General features: G+C 38.1%; 1 protein-coding gene across 1 annotated transcript; it reads left to right on the top strand.

The window, feature by feature from the left end:
• Positions 1-9,227: 9,227 nt before the first annotated feature.
• LOC116660456 (TLE family member 5-like) lies at positions 9,228-10,555 on the top strand. The gene is given in 2 exon segments (XM_032470000.1): positions 9,228-9,444; positions 9,447-10,555. Coding segments are annotated over 2 exon segments (588 nt in total). The 5' UTR covers positions 9,228-9,284; the 3' UTR covers positions 9,875-10,555.
• The last annotated feature ends 7,315 nt before the right edge of the window (positions 10,556-17,870 follow it).

Genomic DNA, 17,870 nt, shown 5'->3' with positions numbered 1-17,870 from the left:
TCACTGTAGCTCTTGATTTTCATTTCTTTAATAATTTTTGTATATGGTCTGAGGGAGAGGTCTAGTTTCCTTTTTTTTTTTTTTTTTTTTTTTGCATGTGGCAATCCAGGTTTCCCAATACCATTTATTGAAGGGACTATCCTTTCCTGTATGTTTTTTTTTTTGCTCCTCTGCCATAAATTAATTGTCCTTTATATGCATGGGTTTATTTCTGGGTTCTCAACACTGTTCCTTTGATCTATATATCTGGTTTCCTTCCAGTACCATGCTGTTTTGATTGCTATAGCTTTGTAGTGTAGTTTACATATAAAATAGTTAGAATCCACTATTCTATCTCTTACTGTTCACTCAGACTACAAACTCCTTTCCAACTGTAGAGGGAGAGAGGAGGTTTATTCCCTGGAAAAAATAAACTAGTGAGACCCCCCACACTTGGTGATACAAGACAGATTAGAAGGAAAAGGTAAAAGGACAGGCTGAAAATAGGAAGAGTGATGAGAAATTGACTTCAGAGTAAAAAATCTAATTTCCCTCTTTTCTAGATTTTCAGAAAGCTGTAATCCAGGTTATACTTCCTTCTCCCTAGCTCTAGTAGGTAGAATATTGTATGAATTCTCTGGAGACACTAGGATGTCTCCTACCCGAAGCATCTGTATACAGACACAACTTCACACAGTCATCCTACTGAAAGCCTCCTCACACCCACTAACTATGTGTTACCATTTCAGAGCCTCACTCGAAAGGATGGTTAAGGATACTCAGATATATGACTAGCTTGTGTAAACTGGAAGACAAGACCAAAACAAAACAGAAAGCTTATCACAATGAGTGAGGCTAGTTAAGTTTATGCTGTGAAACAAATGATCTCAAAATTCCTGCGGTATGAAATAACAATGGTTCATTTTTCACTCCTGCCACAAGCTTACCATGGGTTGGTAGGTCAGTTCTGCACATCCAATTTGCTCAGTGACTTAGACTTACAGAGAAGTCAACCTTCTCAAACTTGGCCAATCATCATGACAGAGACTGATGGGAAACAACTCTAGAGGGCCTGGAATAGGTAGTTAAGTTCTCTGGCCTGAAAGTGGCACACATTCCTGGCCTGAACTAGTCATGTGGGCCCACTCAGCAATAAATGGTCTGAAAGCACAATATTACCATGTGCTTATAATGCAGAGATATAAAAATATCAATGAGTTATACCAGGGACAATGACAAAAATCAAACAAGTAATTCATGGACCAGAGCAAATTTTTAAGAAGAGCTATCATTAATCCTATACTTAAATATATTTAAAAGTATTATGTCCACAAAACAAGAAGTGAATGTTATTTTTTTAAGTCTAAGAACATAAAATTTCTCTTGGAAATATATATGTATATTTCCAGAAAATATGAAAACTCAATAGTGTTGCAAAATAAACTTAGAAATATCTTAGAAGATGTAATGCAAGGAAAAAGAAATGGAAACGAGGAGGCTATGCTTAAGAAAATAAAGTACTTTCATTTTTACTTTGATGAGTAAGATTTCCTGAAAGACATGCCAAGAACAAAGAAGACAAGAAGTTATCAAATTAGGAATTCAGCAGAACATCCTATGGCATGCATTTCAGACTGTAAAAGTCCACCAACTGTAAGATGAATAAAGACCCACACACAAGGCAACTTTGCCTACACAGAATCATTCCTACCTTTCTAAGTTCTTTCTTAGAATAAAATCTGGAAACTGTTTCTCATGCTTTCTTACCTATGGATTTCTGTTAGTTTTACCAATGAAACCCACTCACAAGAGACTTGGAAGGAAGAAGAAAAGGAAAAACCATTTTTGTTGTCACTAACTGGGGAGAGGCTCATGGGTATTGGCAATGTGGAATTTTGACACAGTTTTGGATTCCTCTTGAAAACTATCTACTTTGGTGCTATGGGCAGATGAGGTCAATAGCTGCTTCCCTCCTGCAAGAACTGCACTTCCTCATTCTCATTCCCAAGGTGTGTAAACTTACTGTATTAAACTTATTCCTACTTGAAATACCTAGCGATACCTAGAAAATGTAGAGTATTTGACTGTATTGTCCTGAACAACCATGATGATTATAGTACATTATAGTGAAATTTCCAAAGAATAAGGACAAAGAGACAAATCCTACAAGTTTATGGGAATGGCATGAGAGAGAATAACATTCCAAATATTAGTATCAGAATGCCCTCAAATGCACAACTTTGGATTCTAAAATTAAATGGAGTAGCACCTTCAAAATGCTCAGACAAAATTATTTACGACCTACAATGTGTAATTCTTAGACAATATTCTTGGATAAAATGACTTATAACTCAAAAAGTTACTGTTGAGGACCCAACTGGAGTCTGTGCCCTGCAAAGACAAGGAGGACACTGAGGATGAGAAAGACTAGGAGTTGGGGATGAAGTGCAGGAAAGAGAGGAAAGAAAATTCCCCTCTTGTATTATCCCTAAGATAATAATCAAGTGTTACAAATACTAACAGGACTAGAGAACAAAGAATCTACATTTGAAGAAACATGCTCTAAAGAGTTCCTTTCAAAAGAAAAATACCTAATATATTTAATAATAGTGAAAACAGTAGTATCATTCCACAAAATAGTTTGGAAAAGAAGTAGTGTTACTGTGGCAAATCACATTATTTATTTAACAATTCTTGATGTGTTTCCCTTACACTCTTCCCTATGGAAAGAGTATATTTTTTGCATTACTGATGTCAGAAATGGCCATGTGACCTCCTTTGGCAAATAGAATGACAACAAAATTAGCATAGTAAATTCTGTTCACAAGTTTTAAGAGTCATCACTTGTTTTTCCATTTGCTCTTTTCTGTCTCCTAGCAGGTCCTAGATAAGGACCAGTTTCTTCATCCTGCATCCTAGAAAATGGGAACCTGGAGGAGACTGGCAGGCATCTGAAGTTGAAGAGAACAGCAAGAAATAAATCTCTGTTGTCATAATTGTCTAGAATTCAGAGGTCATTTTTTACCTTAACATAATTTAGCCTAAGTTGGTTAAGTATATAGAAAACCAAACAAAAACAGTATTAATGCCAGGGCAGACAAACAGTTACACAAGAAATGAAATGAATAGAGTAAATTATGTGATTCAAATATGAGCAATTCATTTCTTTAACAAATATGTAATTAGCACCTATTACATGCCAGATATTATTTTAGACACTAGGAATAGAAAAGTGTATTAAATATACAATATTCAACATTGTTATCCTCATGGAGCTTACTAGATTGTGTGGATACTGACTGACAATAAACAAATATCAGGTACATTTATAAGTATCAAGTATATTTTATACAAGGTGTAACACATGCACTGATACTTAACAGAAGTAAGAGATTGAGTCATCAGATATCTGAAGTAAGAGTCTTCTAGGAAAGGAAAGAAGTATAGAGGCCTTGAGGGGGAAGCACATTTGGCATTTTTGAGAAATACCATGCAGGCCAGCATGGCTGGAAGACGGTGATGAGAGTGACCCCCAAAACGATGTGAATTTAGAGAGGCAGGATAAGGCCTCCAGTTCTGAAACTTGGATCTGAAAGGCCATTGCAAGTGCCTTGACTTTTACTTTGAATGGATAGGAAGCCATTGGTCTTTAGCAGAAGACTGTCAGGTTCTGATTTTAGAATTTTAAAGCTCACTCTGACAAGCTCCATTCAAAATTGTCTAGATGTGGACAAGAGCAAAAGCAGTGAGACTAATTAGTAGGCTATTGTAATAATTTAGCAAGAGTTGAAGATGTCTTGGGCTTGGGATATAGTCATACAAGTGATGAGAAGAAGATAGTTTTTTTAGTACATTTGGAACAGACAGCATTATTATGACTACAGAACAATATAGTATAAAATAATGTAAATACTGAATGCTGATTTAAAACAAAATAGCAATATAAATTCATTGAGAAAAAAGACATCTGTGTATGGATATGTGTGTGTCTCACCACTCACACCAGTCATAATGTATCATTCAAAAGTCCATGAATGATAAACGATGGAGAGGTTATGGAGAAAATGGAACCCTCTTACACTGCTGGTGGGAATGTAGTTTGGTGGAACCATTAAGGAAAACAGTATGGAGATTCCTCAAAAAACTAAAAATAGACTTGCCATATGATCCAGCAATCCCACTTCTGGGCATATATCTGGAGGGAACTCTAATTTGAAAAGATACATGCACCCTGATGTTCCTAGCAGCACTATTTACAATAGCCAAGACATGGAAGCAACCTAAATGTCCATTGACAGATGACTGGATAAAGAAGCTGTGGTATATCTATACAATGGAATACTACTCAGTCATAAAAAAGAATAAAATAATGTCATTTGCAGCAACATAGATGGACCCAGAGATAGTCATTCTAAATGAAGTAAGCCAGAAAGAGAAAGAAAAATACCATATGATATCATTCACGTGGAATCTAAAAAAAAAAAGAAAAAGAAAAAGACACTATGAATTCATCTACAAAACAGAAACAGGCTTACAGACATAGTAAACAACCTTATGGTTACTGGGGAAAATGGGTGGGAAGAGATAAATTTGGGAGACTGAGATTTGCAAATGTTAGCCACTATATATAAAAATAGATTAAAGAAACAAATTTCTTCTGTATAGCACAGGGAACTATATTCAATATCTTGTAATAACCATTAATGAAAAGGAATATGGAAGTGAATATCTGTATGAATATGCATGATTGGGACATTGTGCTGTACACCAGAAATTGACATATTGTAACTGTACTGCAATTAAAAAAATACAATAAAAGAAGTAAATCCTCTTATTTTAAAGCTGGTAGTCAATATTTATCTAAATCTAAAACTGAAAAATCAAGACACAGCACTGTAAACATAGTATGTAGTAACACGGAGATAAAATCCCAAGAGCAAGCAAGAAGGGTTTGCCTTTGGAAAATGGGGAATGGAGTTGGGATCAAGTAAGTGAGAAGTTGGAGGCTGTTTTTATGATAAAGCCTTGCAGTATTATTTGACATGTAAATCTATGTACATGTGTGACTTTGACAAAAATAGAAATAAACTTTAAAAATTCACAAATATTTTAAGAAAATACTTAACATCTAAAATGTAAAGAACAGTATATAAGAACAAGGATGAAAATGAAGAATTAAACAAAATGACAGAAGTTTTGTTCTCAAAGTTTAATCTTTATTACTTAGAAGTCAAGTTCAGTAGCTATTACAGAGGCCCCAAAATAAGATACAAGTTTAATTTTTCCCCATGCAACATTCTTAAAACAAACAATTCAAAGCTGATATTGGAGAACTCAAGGTTTCAGGAAACCAGAATCCTTCTAACTTGTTCTACCATCAATATCCAAGTTAACCTTGACTTTTTTTTAAATTTTATTTTATTGAGTTATAATCAGTTTACAACATTGTGTCAGTTTCCAGTGTAGAGCACAACTTTTCAGTTATACATAAACATACATAATTCATTGTTGCATACTTTTTCACTGTGAGCTACCACAAGATCTTGTACACATTTCCCTGTGCTACACAGTATAATCTTGTTTATCTATTCTATATGTACCTGTCAGTATCTACAAATTTCAAACTCCCAGTCTGTCCTTTCTCACTCCTCTCCCCACTGGCAATAACAAGTTTGTATTCTATGTCTATGAGTCTGTTTCTGTTTTGTATTTATGTTCATTTGTCTTTTTCTTTTCTTCCTTTCTTTCTTTTTTTTTTTTTTAGATTCCACATATGAGCAATCTCATATGGTATTTTTCTTTCTCTTTCTGGCTTACTTCACTTAGAATGACATTCTCCAGGGACATCCATGTTGCTGCAAATGGTGTTATGTTGTCATTTTTATGACTGAATAGTATTCCATTGTATAAATATTGTTTCCATATAGTTGTTCATAATATTCTCATATTCTTGACTTTTGAAAATGTGTTTTGGATTTCGTGCTCAGCCCTTGTAAGATTTCTTGTGGAAAAGAAGCAGCAGCACAATGGTGGAATGAATGTGGGCTTCCTACATCGGCTAATATGACTTAAATTTTCTGTATGCTGTTATTCTATATTCCATTTATGTTTACTCCCTATATTATGTTATTTTCCCTATGTTATGTTATTCCATATTCCCCTTATGCTTTACTTCTTGATTTTACCTGGTAGTTTTTTTTTTTTTTAATTTCTAAGACATTTGTAACTGATGGATACAAAGCATTTATTTCCTTGATCCCTAAAAAAGTATACTGTCAACCCAAATATACTTAAAAGTCTAAATCATATGACAACAGAGACTCTCATCTCCCCTTATCAATTCTCTACCAGGTACGTAGCTTAGACAGCTGCACACAGAGTGCCATGAACAACTTCTTTGGCTTTTGATGTTTGTTATTATCTGACCCAGGTATATGGGGCTCTGCCATTCTCTGTGAAAACCTGAGAGCTGTTGTTGAGACTCTGAAGTGTGGGTGATTAACTTGTACATCTTTTCTAATCCATAAACAAACTTTAAAACAGAAGAGTTTCCTGGCCCAGGTCATAATTTTTTAAATTTCCATTTATTGTCCATTTGAAACAGAGGCAACTAGCAGCATACTATCCATGCTCCTTAGTTGTACCTTAAAACCATTTGTTTCAAAGTATTATCAGTCATTGCTATAGGTTAGATTTTAATTTCATAAGAATTTGATTGTCATTCTGTCAACAAAATATTGTTAGTGGGGTTTATAAAAACAAATCCTTATTGTGGCATGTTTCTATAGCAATTCTTTCAATAAAAGACACCTCCCAATATCCATGCTCTGATGTAATGCACTTCCACAGTGATGCTGAGCTTAGACATGTGACTTCCTTTGGCCAGCGGAACACTGGCAAATATGATGCAAACAGAGATTTGAGAAGTTCTTGTGCACTACATCTTGTTCTTTCTTGCTACCTTGGAACTACCATGGCCTAACTAAGTCCAGGCTATCCTACTGGGAAATGAGACACATGGAGCACAGATAAAACATCCCAGCTGAAGGTTTCTAGACCACTTCCCAGCTGGCCACAGCTGCAATGATATGCAGGATAACTGAATCCAGTTCAGTTGGACCTACAAAATCATGAGCAAATAAGATGGATTACATGTTAAGACACTAAATTTTGGCATGGCTTGTTACACAGCAACAGATAACTTAGTTTTTTTACTACAAGAAAAGTCTTGCTGAGAGAGGAATCTTGAGATAATTTTCATAATCCTGGTATTTTTGTAGGTAGTGGTTTCAAACACTTTCTTTTCTCTAGAGCAGTGTTTCTGAAAATGTGGTCTTTGAAAACTTTGCATAAGAATCAGTGGAGATTTATCTAAAAATTACAGATTCCTGGCACCATTTAATTGTCAGTGCCTGAATGGGAGCCTGGGAATATGCATTTTTACAAAAACTCCTGGTCTTCCTTGAGAACCACTGCTCTCGACCAGAGGTCTCCTAAGTGGGGTACATGGGACAACCTTGTGTGTTCTGGGAAGGAAATAGAAAACAAATCTATTTCTATTTATTTTTATTTCATCTTTTTATAATTTCCTTTTTTTTTTGGTGGATGTTATATAATATACTAATATGGTAGTGCAAGAAGGAGGTGGTAACTGAATTGACCTTAAAAGATGGATCCACTGAGCCCAAAAGGAAGAGGAGAAAGTAGAAGGTCAGGCCTGACAGGAAGGCATTCTCTCTAAGCAGGGAGATCTTTTGTGAGCAAAAGCTTAGTGAAGAGAAAAATGATGACATGTGTTTTGAATTACAAATGGTTTGGTGCTCTTAGTAGGACAGAGGCAGAGAGGATGTGGCAAGAAATAAACATAGGAACATACATGGAGTGGTGAGTTAAAGCATACATAGTTTGAGCAACTGCCACATGCCTGGATTTGTGAGAAGACATTCTGAAAAGAGCCCCACTTTTATTGTCCAAAGACTTGAGTTCAATTCCTGATTAAATCAAAGATCAGCTGATGCCCAGCAGAAATGACTTAATATCTCTAAGCTCCACTTTTCTCATTTTTAAAAATTGATTTAATATCAATGCCTACAGTCTCTGTCTCAGAAAGTATAAATATTGATGAACATGACCCTTAGGTTCAATTAGCTAAATTGATTTTCATCAATTCCTAAAAGCATATCTGTATTTAAGCCCATACTTGTGTATATTGCACACTACAATGCTGAGAAGGTAAAGTTTTTTTTAAGTACTAGATTTACACACAGTTACCAAAACTGAATACCTTAAACATAATGTGCTCTGATTTAATCAAGCTCCTGCAAGATTATGTTATTATTCAGAATCCATATTTCCTGTAAACTGACATGAACTGGGAGTCCAGTGATGGCTCATATGCCCTACCCCATCCTTCTAACATATGTCAATAATGTGAATTCTTACTGAAAAGAGCTAACTTGGAAACATAAACTCAATGAGATAGGCCAACTGCATCTCATCAACTGGTCAAATGAAAAGTACTCAAAATAATGTTTAAGGAATTTTCATAGTCCAGAGGCTACCTCATAGTCTAAGAATTATAAACAGGATAAAACTCCAGAATGTGATTTCAGCTCCCTACTCCAGCACAAATTCTCCTAACCCCAATCCCTACACTGATTGAAACTCAGTCTCTTAACTTTAATACAGTGGCTGAGATTAGAACCTCGTTTATGTTAATGAGCTCTTTTTTTCAAAATGTCATTTCTTTGGGAGTCTATCAGGTAATCTATCCTTAGTGGGCTAACCAATTAGCTACCTATATTTCGATATAGCATGTGGTTAAGATATATCTCACCGAGGGATTATAAGTGTTGATGAAGGACAGAAATTAAATGTAATTAAAGTGCAAGAGGCAATTAGGGAGGACAGCCACCTTTGGCACTTTGAGCAACTAAATACAGTTCTGAAAGTTCTAAGATTTTTGGATATTTCAGAAGCATAATGAGGACTAGAAGATACAACCTATGTCCATATTAGATATCTTTATATACACGCTAATAAAATAAAATGCCTTTTTTTGGATAAATCAAAGTTGATCGCCCTTTTGGAAAAGTACTGTTTCCCAAGTTAGTTAATCATGCTTTAGTGTGAGTGTGTGTTACCTCATGCTCTAATTTTGTTAGTAGCTACAGCAACAATAACAATAACACTCACTGGGGGCCGGGCGTGCGGGAGGCGGCGGCCCCGGGAGCTGCCAATCGGCGCCGGGACAAAGGCGCGGCCGCCGGCGCCCCGAGCAGCCCGAACCCCCTGCCGCGACTGACATGATGTTTCGACAAAGCAGGCACTCGGGCTCATTGCACCTTCCCCAGCAACTCAAATTCACCCCCTCGGACTCCTGTGACCGCATCAAGGATGAGTTTCAGCTGATGCTGGCTCAGTACCATAGTCTGAAACTGGAACGTGACAAGCTGGCCAGCGAGAAGCGGAGGTGCAGCGTCATTATGTGATGTGCTACGACATGTCCTATGGCTTGAACATTGAGATGCACAAGCAGGCTGTAATCGTCAAGAGGCTGAATTGGATATGTGCCCAGGTCCTGCCCTACCTTTCCCAAGAGCACCAGCAGCAGGTCTTGGGAGCCATCGAGAGAGCTAAGCAGGTCACTGCTCCTGAGCTGAACTCCATCATCCGACAGCAGCTCCATCCCCACCAGTTGTCCCAGCTGCAGGCTCTGGCCCTGCCCCTGACCCTACTGCCTGTGGGGCTGCAGCCCCCTTCGCTGCTGGCGGTCCGCGCGGGCACCGGCCTCCTCTCGCTGTCGGCGCTGGGCTCCCAGGCCCACCTCTCCGAAGACAAGAACGAGCATGAAGGTGACACCCACCAGGAGGATGACGGCGAGAAGTCCGATTAGTGGGCAGTGAGGGTGGGGAGGTGGGGGTGGGCAGGGGGACATAGGCACGGAGAGAGGGACTTTCAGTGCAAGACACAGTATAGCTTGGGGCTGGCCAAATGCTTGTGATGTTTATGGTAGCCGCCTGCTGGGGCCCTCACCCTACACGTGTGCCGCCCCCTGGCTTTCCTCCTACACCCCGACTCCTGGCCTCCCTCCTTCTCCCCTGCAGCCGGAATGGGTGCATACCTGCTCATACCACAGATGAGGCAAGCTGAGGCCTGGAGGAGCAAGTGGGAGGCCAGGTCAGAAGGGAGCAAAACCTCATGAGGTCCAACCGCGCTACCCCACACCTCCCCGATTCACACATGTGTAACTGACAGGCTGCACATCCGGCCTCCCACCCTGGCACTGCATGCAGACACAACGCCAGCCACCTCTTCCCGCTGCCCTGGGTGTCCTGCGTCCCCCTTCCGGCCCATTCACCCTCTGTTGGTCCCCACGCCCACCTGGTCCTCTCCCCTCGCCCACGAAAGAAAGAGGGGCCGGGACAAAACGCGCCTAGCTTGGGGAGCAGGGTGGGGCTGGAGACCCAGAATTCCCTTTATCTCCTTCCCGAATAAAGATGAGGGTATTCAAGTTGTCTTGGTTTTTATTTTATGTTTTCCCCCCTTTTCCAGTATACTAGCTTGTCTTTTAAGACAAAAACAAACAAACAAAAACAAAGCATAAATACAGGACAGAAATAGACTCACAGACAGAATACAGACTTGTGGTTACCAGGGGGGTGGAGGGTGGGAAGGGATAGACTGGGATTTCAAAATTGTAGAATAGATAAACAAGATTACACTGTATAGCACAGGAAAAATATACACAAAATGTTATGATAACTCACAGAGAAAAAAATGTGACAATGAGTGTGTATATGTCGATGAATGACTGAAAAATTGTGCTGAACACTGGAATTTGACACAACATTGTAAAATGATTATAAATCAATAAAAAATGTTAAAAAAAAGAAAAGGGATATTAAAAAAAAGAAAATGAAAAAGAAAAATAAAAAAATGTTTAAAAAAAAAAAAAAAAGCAACACCCACACCTGTGTCTGTATATAGCCTTTTAGACTGTCAGCTTTTGTTGTGTTTAGTCGTTTGATCTCTACGGAGAGAAGTATAAATGCTGTATTGAGGGTGGGCTTAGCTGTGCCTTTCAAATAAAGATGTGAGAAGGTTAAAAAATAATAATAATAACACTCATTGAGAATTCAGGACAACATGGTGTTAAGGGCACAGATATTAGCCAGTCTCCCTGGGTTCAAGTTTGTCACTACTAGCCCGGTGACCTTGGATAAGATTCTGAACTTCTCTGTGCCTCAATATCTTAAACTGATGAACCAGGGTAAAAGTAGTAGCTTCTTCACAGAATTGTTTGGAGGATTATATAAGTGTGTGAAGTACATAGAATGGGGTCTGGCCTCTCATAGGCACTCAGCAAATGCCAGCTATTCCTGTTGAATGTTAATTTGATCCCAGATCTGGTAGTAAAACATTTATAAATATTAATACAATTCACATAGTTGGCATTTTACATTTTTATAGATGTGGAAACTGAGGTTCAAAAAACCCTATTGGTCAACACCGCACATATGGAAAGAGATGGCGCCAAGACTCCAGCCCATGTCTTCTTGATGAAAGGCCAAGCTCTTGAGCAGCTATGGTCACCTGCAACAGGATGTGCGGTACTGAAAATGTAAAAAATAAACTGTGAGGCCCTTTGTATTTTAAATAAGAATTAAAATGACTCTGCTACTGGGTCCATTACAGTCTTCCCAAAGCCTTGAGATGGGGTTCACAGAGTAATGTGAGGCACCTTTTGTCAATCTATTCTGGAAAAAAAAAAATGACGCCTTGATCTATGCTTGTTGACCCACTCCAAAATTCTCTGAAAAATAAAAATAAATTCCTCCTCTGTACATAAAAATTTTATAACATAACCACTATATCTATTTGGCTATACAGCATATAAAGATATCTAGATAAAGAGAATTAGTGCAGCAGAATTTTTCCTCAAGCATGGAAACACATGATTTTCCTCCCAATATTTAAATATATCAAAAGATACAATCCAGACAGGTAAAACCTAGCTACTTTCTTCCCTGCAGTTTTCAAGTTTTAAGGCAAACACTTGTCCCAGGAGCAAGCTAGAGAGAGTTCAACATTATCCATTCCATAGGAACTGGTTTTGGAAAGAGTTGGCCAATATCAGATGGTGCATACTAATTGGTACTTTGTACAACCAGGAAGTGGATAGGCTGCTTCCTGACAATAGAGACCAGCTCTGCAAAAAAAGAACTGATTATTATGAATAATAATACATCATATGCAATATCTACTTTAGAGCTATGACCTGGTTCTTCACCTGAAAGTTATCACTATAGGCAAAGCACTGGAAAATGAGAAATGGATACTTCATTGTGGGTCTACTCAGTTTACTTTGCACCTCCTTCTCTGGGAATTATCCCCTAATCACCAGGGTTACCAGCTCAGCAGTTACATTAGCACTCTGTGACTGCATCTCCTTATAAATGATGGTTTGGTCAAAGGGTGAACACCTAATAAAACTGGATCAGTCAGATCCACACTCATAGGAGTTGACCTACGTGTGTGACTGGACCTTGGACATGCAAACACAGGAGTTTGAAATGTGAAACAAAGAAGACCGGCCTTCAGGAAGGCAGGAGATGGAAACAGTGATGGGGAGTCAGAGATGATGTACAGAGATGATGAGCAAGCGACCTCTTGGGAAACTTGTCCCAGATTGCATCCCCAACCATGGACCCAACAGGTGCATCACAAGATTCATTTGTCCACTGGTTGGCCTGTAACATGAAAAGAAAGTTTAAAAGCCAATCATTAAATGTGTTGATTAATAAATGGTCTTTTTTGCACTTGTGGGCATGGCCCACTATTAAAAACAAAATTGTTGAGGATGAGCTGTGTAGTATCTACATGAGCTTTGGAAATGAATCTCATTTTGTATGCACAGGAAAGAATTTATTGAATGAATCTAAGCTTATAAAATGTAGTCCAATTACCACCATTTGGTATTGTTTAGCCATCTAACAGACTTTCATCAGTATCCTTTCATACATCTTCAAGAATATACAATAACAGATGGAAATAACTGTTTCTACAGTGCACTAATTAGGGAGAAACTTTCCATTTGAATTCATCACCTAGGAAGCTTTTTTAAGATTAATTATTGATGAATGGCCCATTAGGTGCTCATAAAGCTAGTGACAAGATTTGTCTGAAATACCTTTAAAAGTGAGTTGTTTACAGTAGCTCTAAAATATGGATTTTATTACAGATAGGATTTCAGAGTAGGGTGTTTTCTCTGAGGGAAGTTTTTTTTAAATTGTACCCAGAAATCTTCATTAGTAGTAAATTTAGTGATACAATTTGATCCTCATAAACTTGTTTTTAAAAATTATATAGCAGTTGCTAGACTCGTAAGTGCAGAAAGATGGAGAATAGAGTCAAATCACTTGAGGGGAGACTAAGAGGAGAGGATAAAGATTGAGGTAAATTAATTAGGGAATATCCTTCCATTTTTAATTTTATTTTGAATATTTGTGTAGTGACAGCTCAAGACTAATTGCTATTTTTATGTATTTGGAAGTGTAAAGTCAGGTGGCATTATCACAATTAAAAATATCCTGCAACAATTAGAAATATTTTCTTCCAAAGTTCTAGTACCTCCTTTTTTTTTTCTTCTTTTTAGTTTGCCCAATTTTGTTTCACTCGTGGGTTTAGAGGATAGAGGATAGTGCATATGAGTATATTTATAGAAAAATATGCTCAATTCTACTTCAGATTATAACACACTAGAGAAAATAATTGGGTCCCCAGAAAGACTAAACAAAACAAACACCAGGGATGGAATGAACTTACCATCCAACTGAAATGAGTTACAAGATACACCCACAGTCTCCCAAGTTGGGACTTTGGATGACTTCAAAGTAACTGAAACTAATAATGTCTCTCTGAAATTTATGAAAGATTTAGATATTTTGTACCTTGATGTGGTTTTTCAAAAGAGTAGTTGGTAGTGAATAAATTTAGGGAATTTGAATAATGTCAAAAAGAATGAATCTTCAAGTGGTAGAAATAATCCAGTAACAACAAACCACTTGAAAAATGTTCAGTGAACTCAAAAGTAATCTCGTGTATGTATTGTATTTATATTCAGTTATTTCAGATGTTTACCTTAGAAGATCTGAAGACCTGTTTAAAAAAATGGCAAATTAGCTTGCTACTATAGCATTTCCTTTTTCTTCTCTTTCTCAATATTTACTGGAGCTACTGATAAGAAGTATAACCTTTGAGGAAAACTTGAAACAAAAATAACATACTGTTTTAAGCATATTCCCTTGGATGAGGTATGATGAGGCCAGATGCTGATCAAGACAGAGAAATTGGAAAATGTTTTGCAGCTTTGTTATACTCACAGTTCTCTGGAGAAGAACACAGTATGCCATCCAGAGCCACTAGGGGGTTGGTCAAGAAGCAGAAGGACAGAGAGGAACTGTGTGCAAGAGACTTTATTGTGGTTTCTGTGGGAAGGAATGAGCAAGACAGGGTAAGCAGGCTAGTTTGGATCATTTCAGTGGACTCCGGGGCACAGAGGATGTCTCTGGTTGTCTGGCCCTTGGATGATTAGGTGCATTGTTACAGGCATAAGTTGGCAGGTGTATAGGGATGCAGAATATGAAGATCAGTATGGGAGGTGGTTGAGGATGTAGACTTAATCAACTGTTCACAAAGTAAAACTGACTGTCCAGCATTTATAAAAGCTAAATTTTACCTATATAATAGCAAATATAGGAGTAAATTTAAAAGCCTTAGGCAGATACAGTAATGGGAAATCTCCTATGAATGAGCATGGGGTCTTTACTCTACCAGTGGAGGAGTAAATGCAGGTAAATTTTGACCTACAATTTATCTTGCGACCAAATTGAGGGTATGATGATGTTCACTCTGAACCCTGCTGTGAATTGGTACAGATACCCAAGGTAGACAGAGAATGTCAGCTAGAATGATCAGAAATGTAATTCTATACCAAAAAACACACCTAGTGAGTCATTTTGAAATCAATTTTTAATTAAAATCTGTGTGGGGAAAAGGGGGCCCTTCTACACTGTTTCTCAGAATGTATTTTGGTGCAGCCATTATGGAAAACAGGATGGAAGTCCTCAAAAGGCTAAAAATAGACTTACCATATGAACCAGCAATCCCACTCCTGGGCATATATCTGAGGAAACTCTAATTCCAAAAGATACATGTACCCTAATATTCATAGTAGCATTATTTACAATAGCCAAGACATTGAAACAATCTAAATGTCCATCAACAAACAACTGGATAAAGAAGTTGTGGTGTATTTATATAATGGAATACTACTCAGCCACAAAAAAGAATAAAATAATGTTATTTGCTGCAACATGGATGGATCTGGAGATTGCCATTCTAAGAGAAGTAAGCCAGAAAGTGAAAGAAAAGTCCCATATGATATCACTTATATGTGAAATCTAAAAGAGAGAGAGAGAGAGAGAGAGATGAACTTATTTACAAAACAGAAATAGTCTCACAGACATAGAAAACAAACTTATGAATACCAGTGGGTAAAGAGGATGGGAAGGGATAAATTGGGAACTCAAGATTTGAAGACAGTAACTACTATACATAAAATAGATAAACAACAGGTTTCTATTGTATAGCACAGGGAACTATATTCAATATCTTGTAGTAACCTATAATAAGAAAGAATATGAAAAGGAATATATGTATGTACATGTATAACTGAAACATTATGCTGTGTGGCAAAAATTGATACAACATTATAAACTGACTATATTAAATTCAGAAAAGCTAATCTGAGCAAAATATACCAATCTAGAAAAAATTCTAACCACTGAGCAATTGCAGGGAGAGAAAGCAAAAATTCCTCTACAATGGATATTTAGAAATTCAGTATGTGAGAACAAGCCTTGTAGCATAGACTGGCATGGCAAATGGTCATTGTGGCTGAAGGAGGAAAATGGATCAATGAAAAAATATGGCAGGAGAAGAAAGCCCAAAACTCAATGCAAACACAATCCCATAGCCTCACCAGCTGAGGGGTTTACTACTCTCTTAGGAAGGAGGACAAGAACTTTATGAAAGGATATAAGAGGGGAGTGGCCAAGATGATAAAGTAGAAAGGCCCTGAGCTCACCTTCTCCCACTGGCATACCAAAATTACAATTACTTATGTGCCAGTTATCAATGAGGATGACCAGAAAACTAGCAGAAAAGATCTACAACTAAATATATAAAGAAGGAACCATATTGAAATGGGTAGGAGGGATGGAGGCTAGGTATAGTCAAGACCTATATGCCTGGGTGAGTAACCCACAAATAGGAGGATAATTATAAATGCAGAGGTTCTCCCCAAGGAGCAAGTGATCCAAGACCCACATCAGTCTCCCTATCCCAGGGATCTCATACCAGGAAGACTAGCTCCCAGAATATTTGGCTTGAAGGCCAGTGAGGCTTACTTTCAGGAGAGTCAGAGGGCTGTAGGAAATGGACTCCACTCTTAAAGGGCACACACAAAATCTCACATGCTCTGAGACCTAGGACAGGAGCAGCAATTTGAAAGGAGCCTGGGTCAGATCTGCTTGCTGGTCTTAAAGAGTTTCCAGGAGAGGCCAGGACTCACCCTAGGGACACTGATGCTGGTACTGGTGAGCACCATTTTGGAATCTTCCTTCCTAGCTTATTAGCACAGAGACCTGGCCCATTCTCCAGCTAGTCAGCACTAGTCTTTGACACCCCAAGCCAAGCAGCTAACTGTGCAGGGACACAGCCTTACCCAGGATCAGATGGGCTGCCTTAGGACACCTGAGCCCCACATCATGACATGGTCCCAACCACCTGAGGGCCCAAGACCTGGCCTCACCCACCAGTGAGCCAGCACTAGACCTAGGACCTGCCCTGGGTCCCACAGCCAGTATTCAGGACTCAGCCCTGACCACCAGCAGGCTGACACAAGTTCCAAGAACCTTAGGCTCTGCAGCCAAAGACCTCAGGGCCTGGCTAACTCACACTTACATGGGGCAATTAACCTCTGATAAATTAGGCAAGAATATACAATGAGGAAAAGACAGACTCTTCAAGAAGTGATGTTGGGAAGACTGGACAGCTACATGGAAAATGGACTACTTTCCAACATACCACATACAAAAATAAACTAAAAATGGATTAATTACTTGAATGTAAACCCTGAAACCATAAAGCTGCTAGAAGAAAACATAGGCAGTATAATCTTTGACATCAGTCAAAAAGCAAACAAACAAAAACAAAAAACAACAAAAAGCAAACAACCCAATAAAAAATGGGCAGAAGACCTGTATAGACATTTTTCCAAGAAGGCATACAGGTGGCCAACAGGCACATGGAAACATGCTCAATGTTATTAATCAGGGAAATGCAAATCAAAACCACATGAGGATATCACCTCACAACTGCGAGAATGGTTACTATAAAAAAGGACAACAAATAACAAATGTTGGCAAGAATATGGAGAAAAGAGAATGTTCATGAACTCCATGCAATGGGAATGCAAGTTGGTGCAGCCACTATGGAAAACAGTAGAGAGCCCTCAAAAAATTAAAAATAGAACTATCGTATGATCCAGCTCCTGGGTATTTATCCAAAGAAAACCAAAACACTATCAAAAAGATATACAAACCCCTATGTTCATTGCAGCATTATTTCAATAGCCAGGATATGGAAGCAACCTAAGTGCCAATCAATAGATAAATGAATAAAGAAGATGTGGTATATATCTACAATGGGATATTATTCAGTCATAAAATGGATGAAATCTTGCCATTTGTAACAACACGGATAGATCTAAAAGGTATTATGCTAAGTGAAATAAGTCAGATAAAGATTTCATATATGTGGAATCT

The sequence above is a fragment of the Camelus ferus genome, chromosome 29, assembly GCF_009834535.1.
Source record: "Camelus ferus isolate YT-003-E chromosome 29, BCGSAC_Cfer_1.0, whole genome shotgun sequence".
In the NCBI taxonomy this organism is placed as follows: domain Eukaryota; kingdom Metazoa; phylum Chordata; class Mammalia; order Artiodactyla; family Camelidae; genus Camelus; species Camelus ferus.
This window is presented reverse-complemented; position numbering and strand designations above follow the sequence as displayed.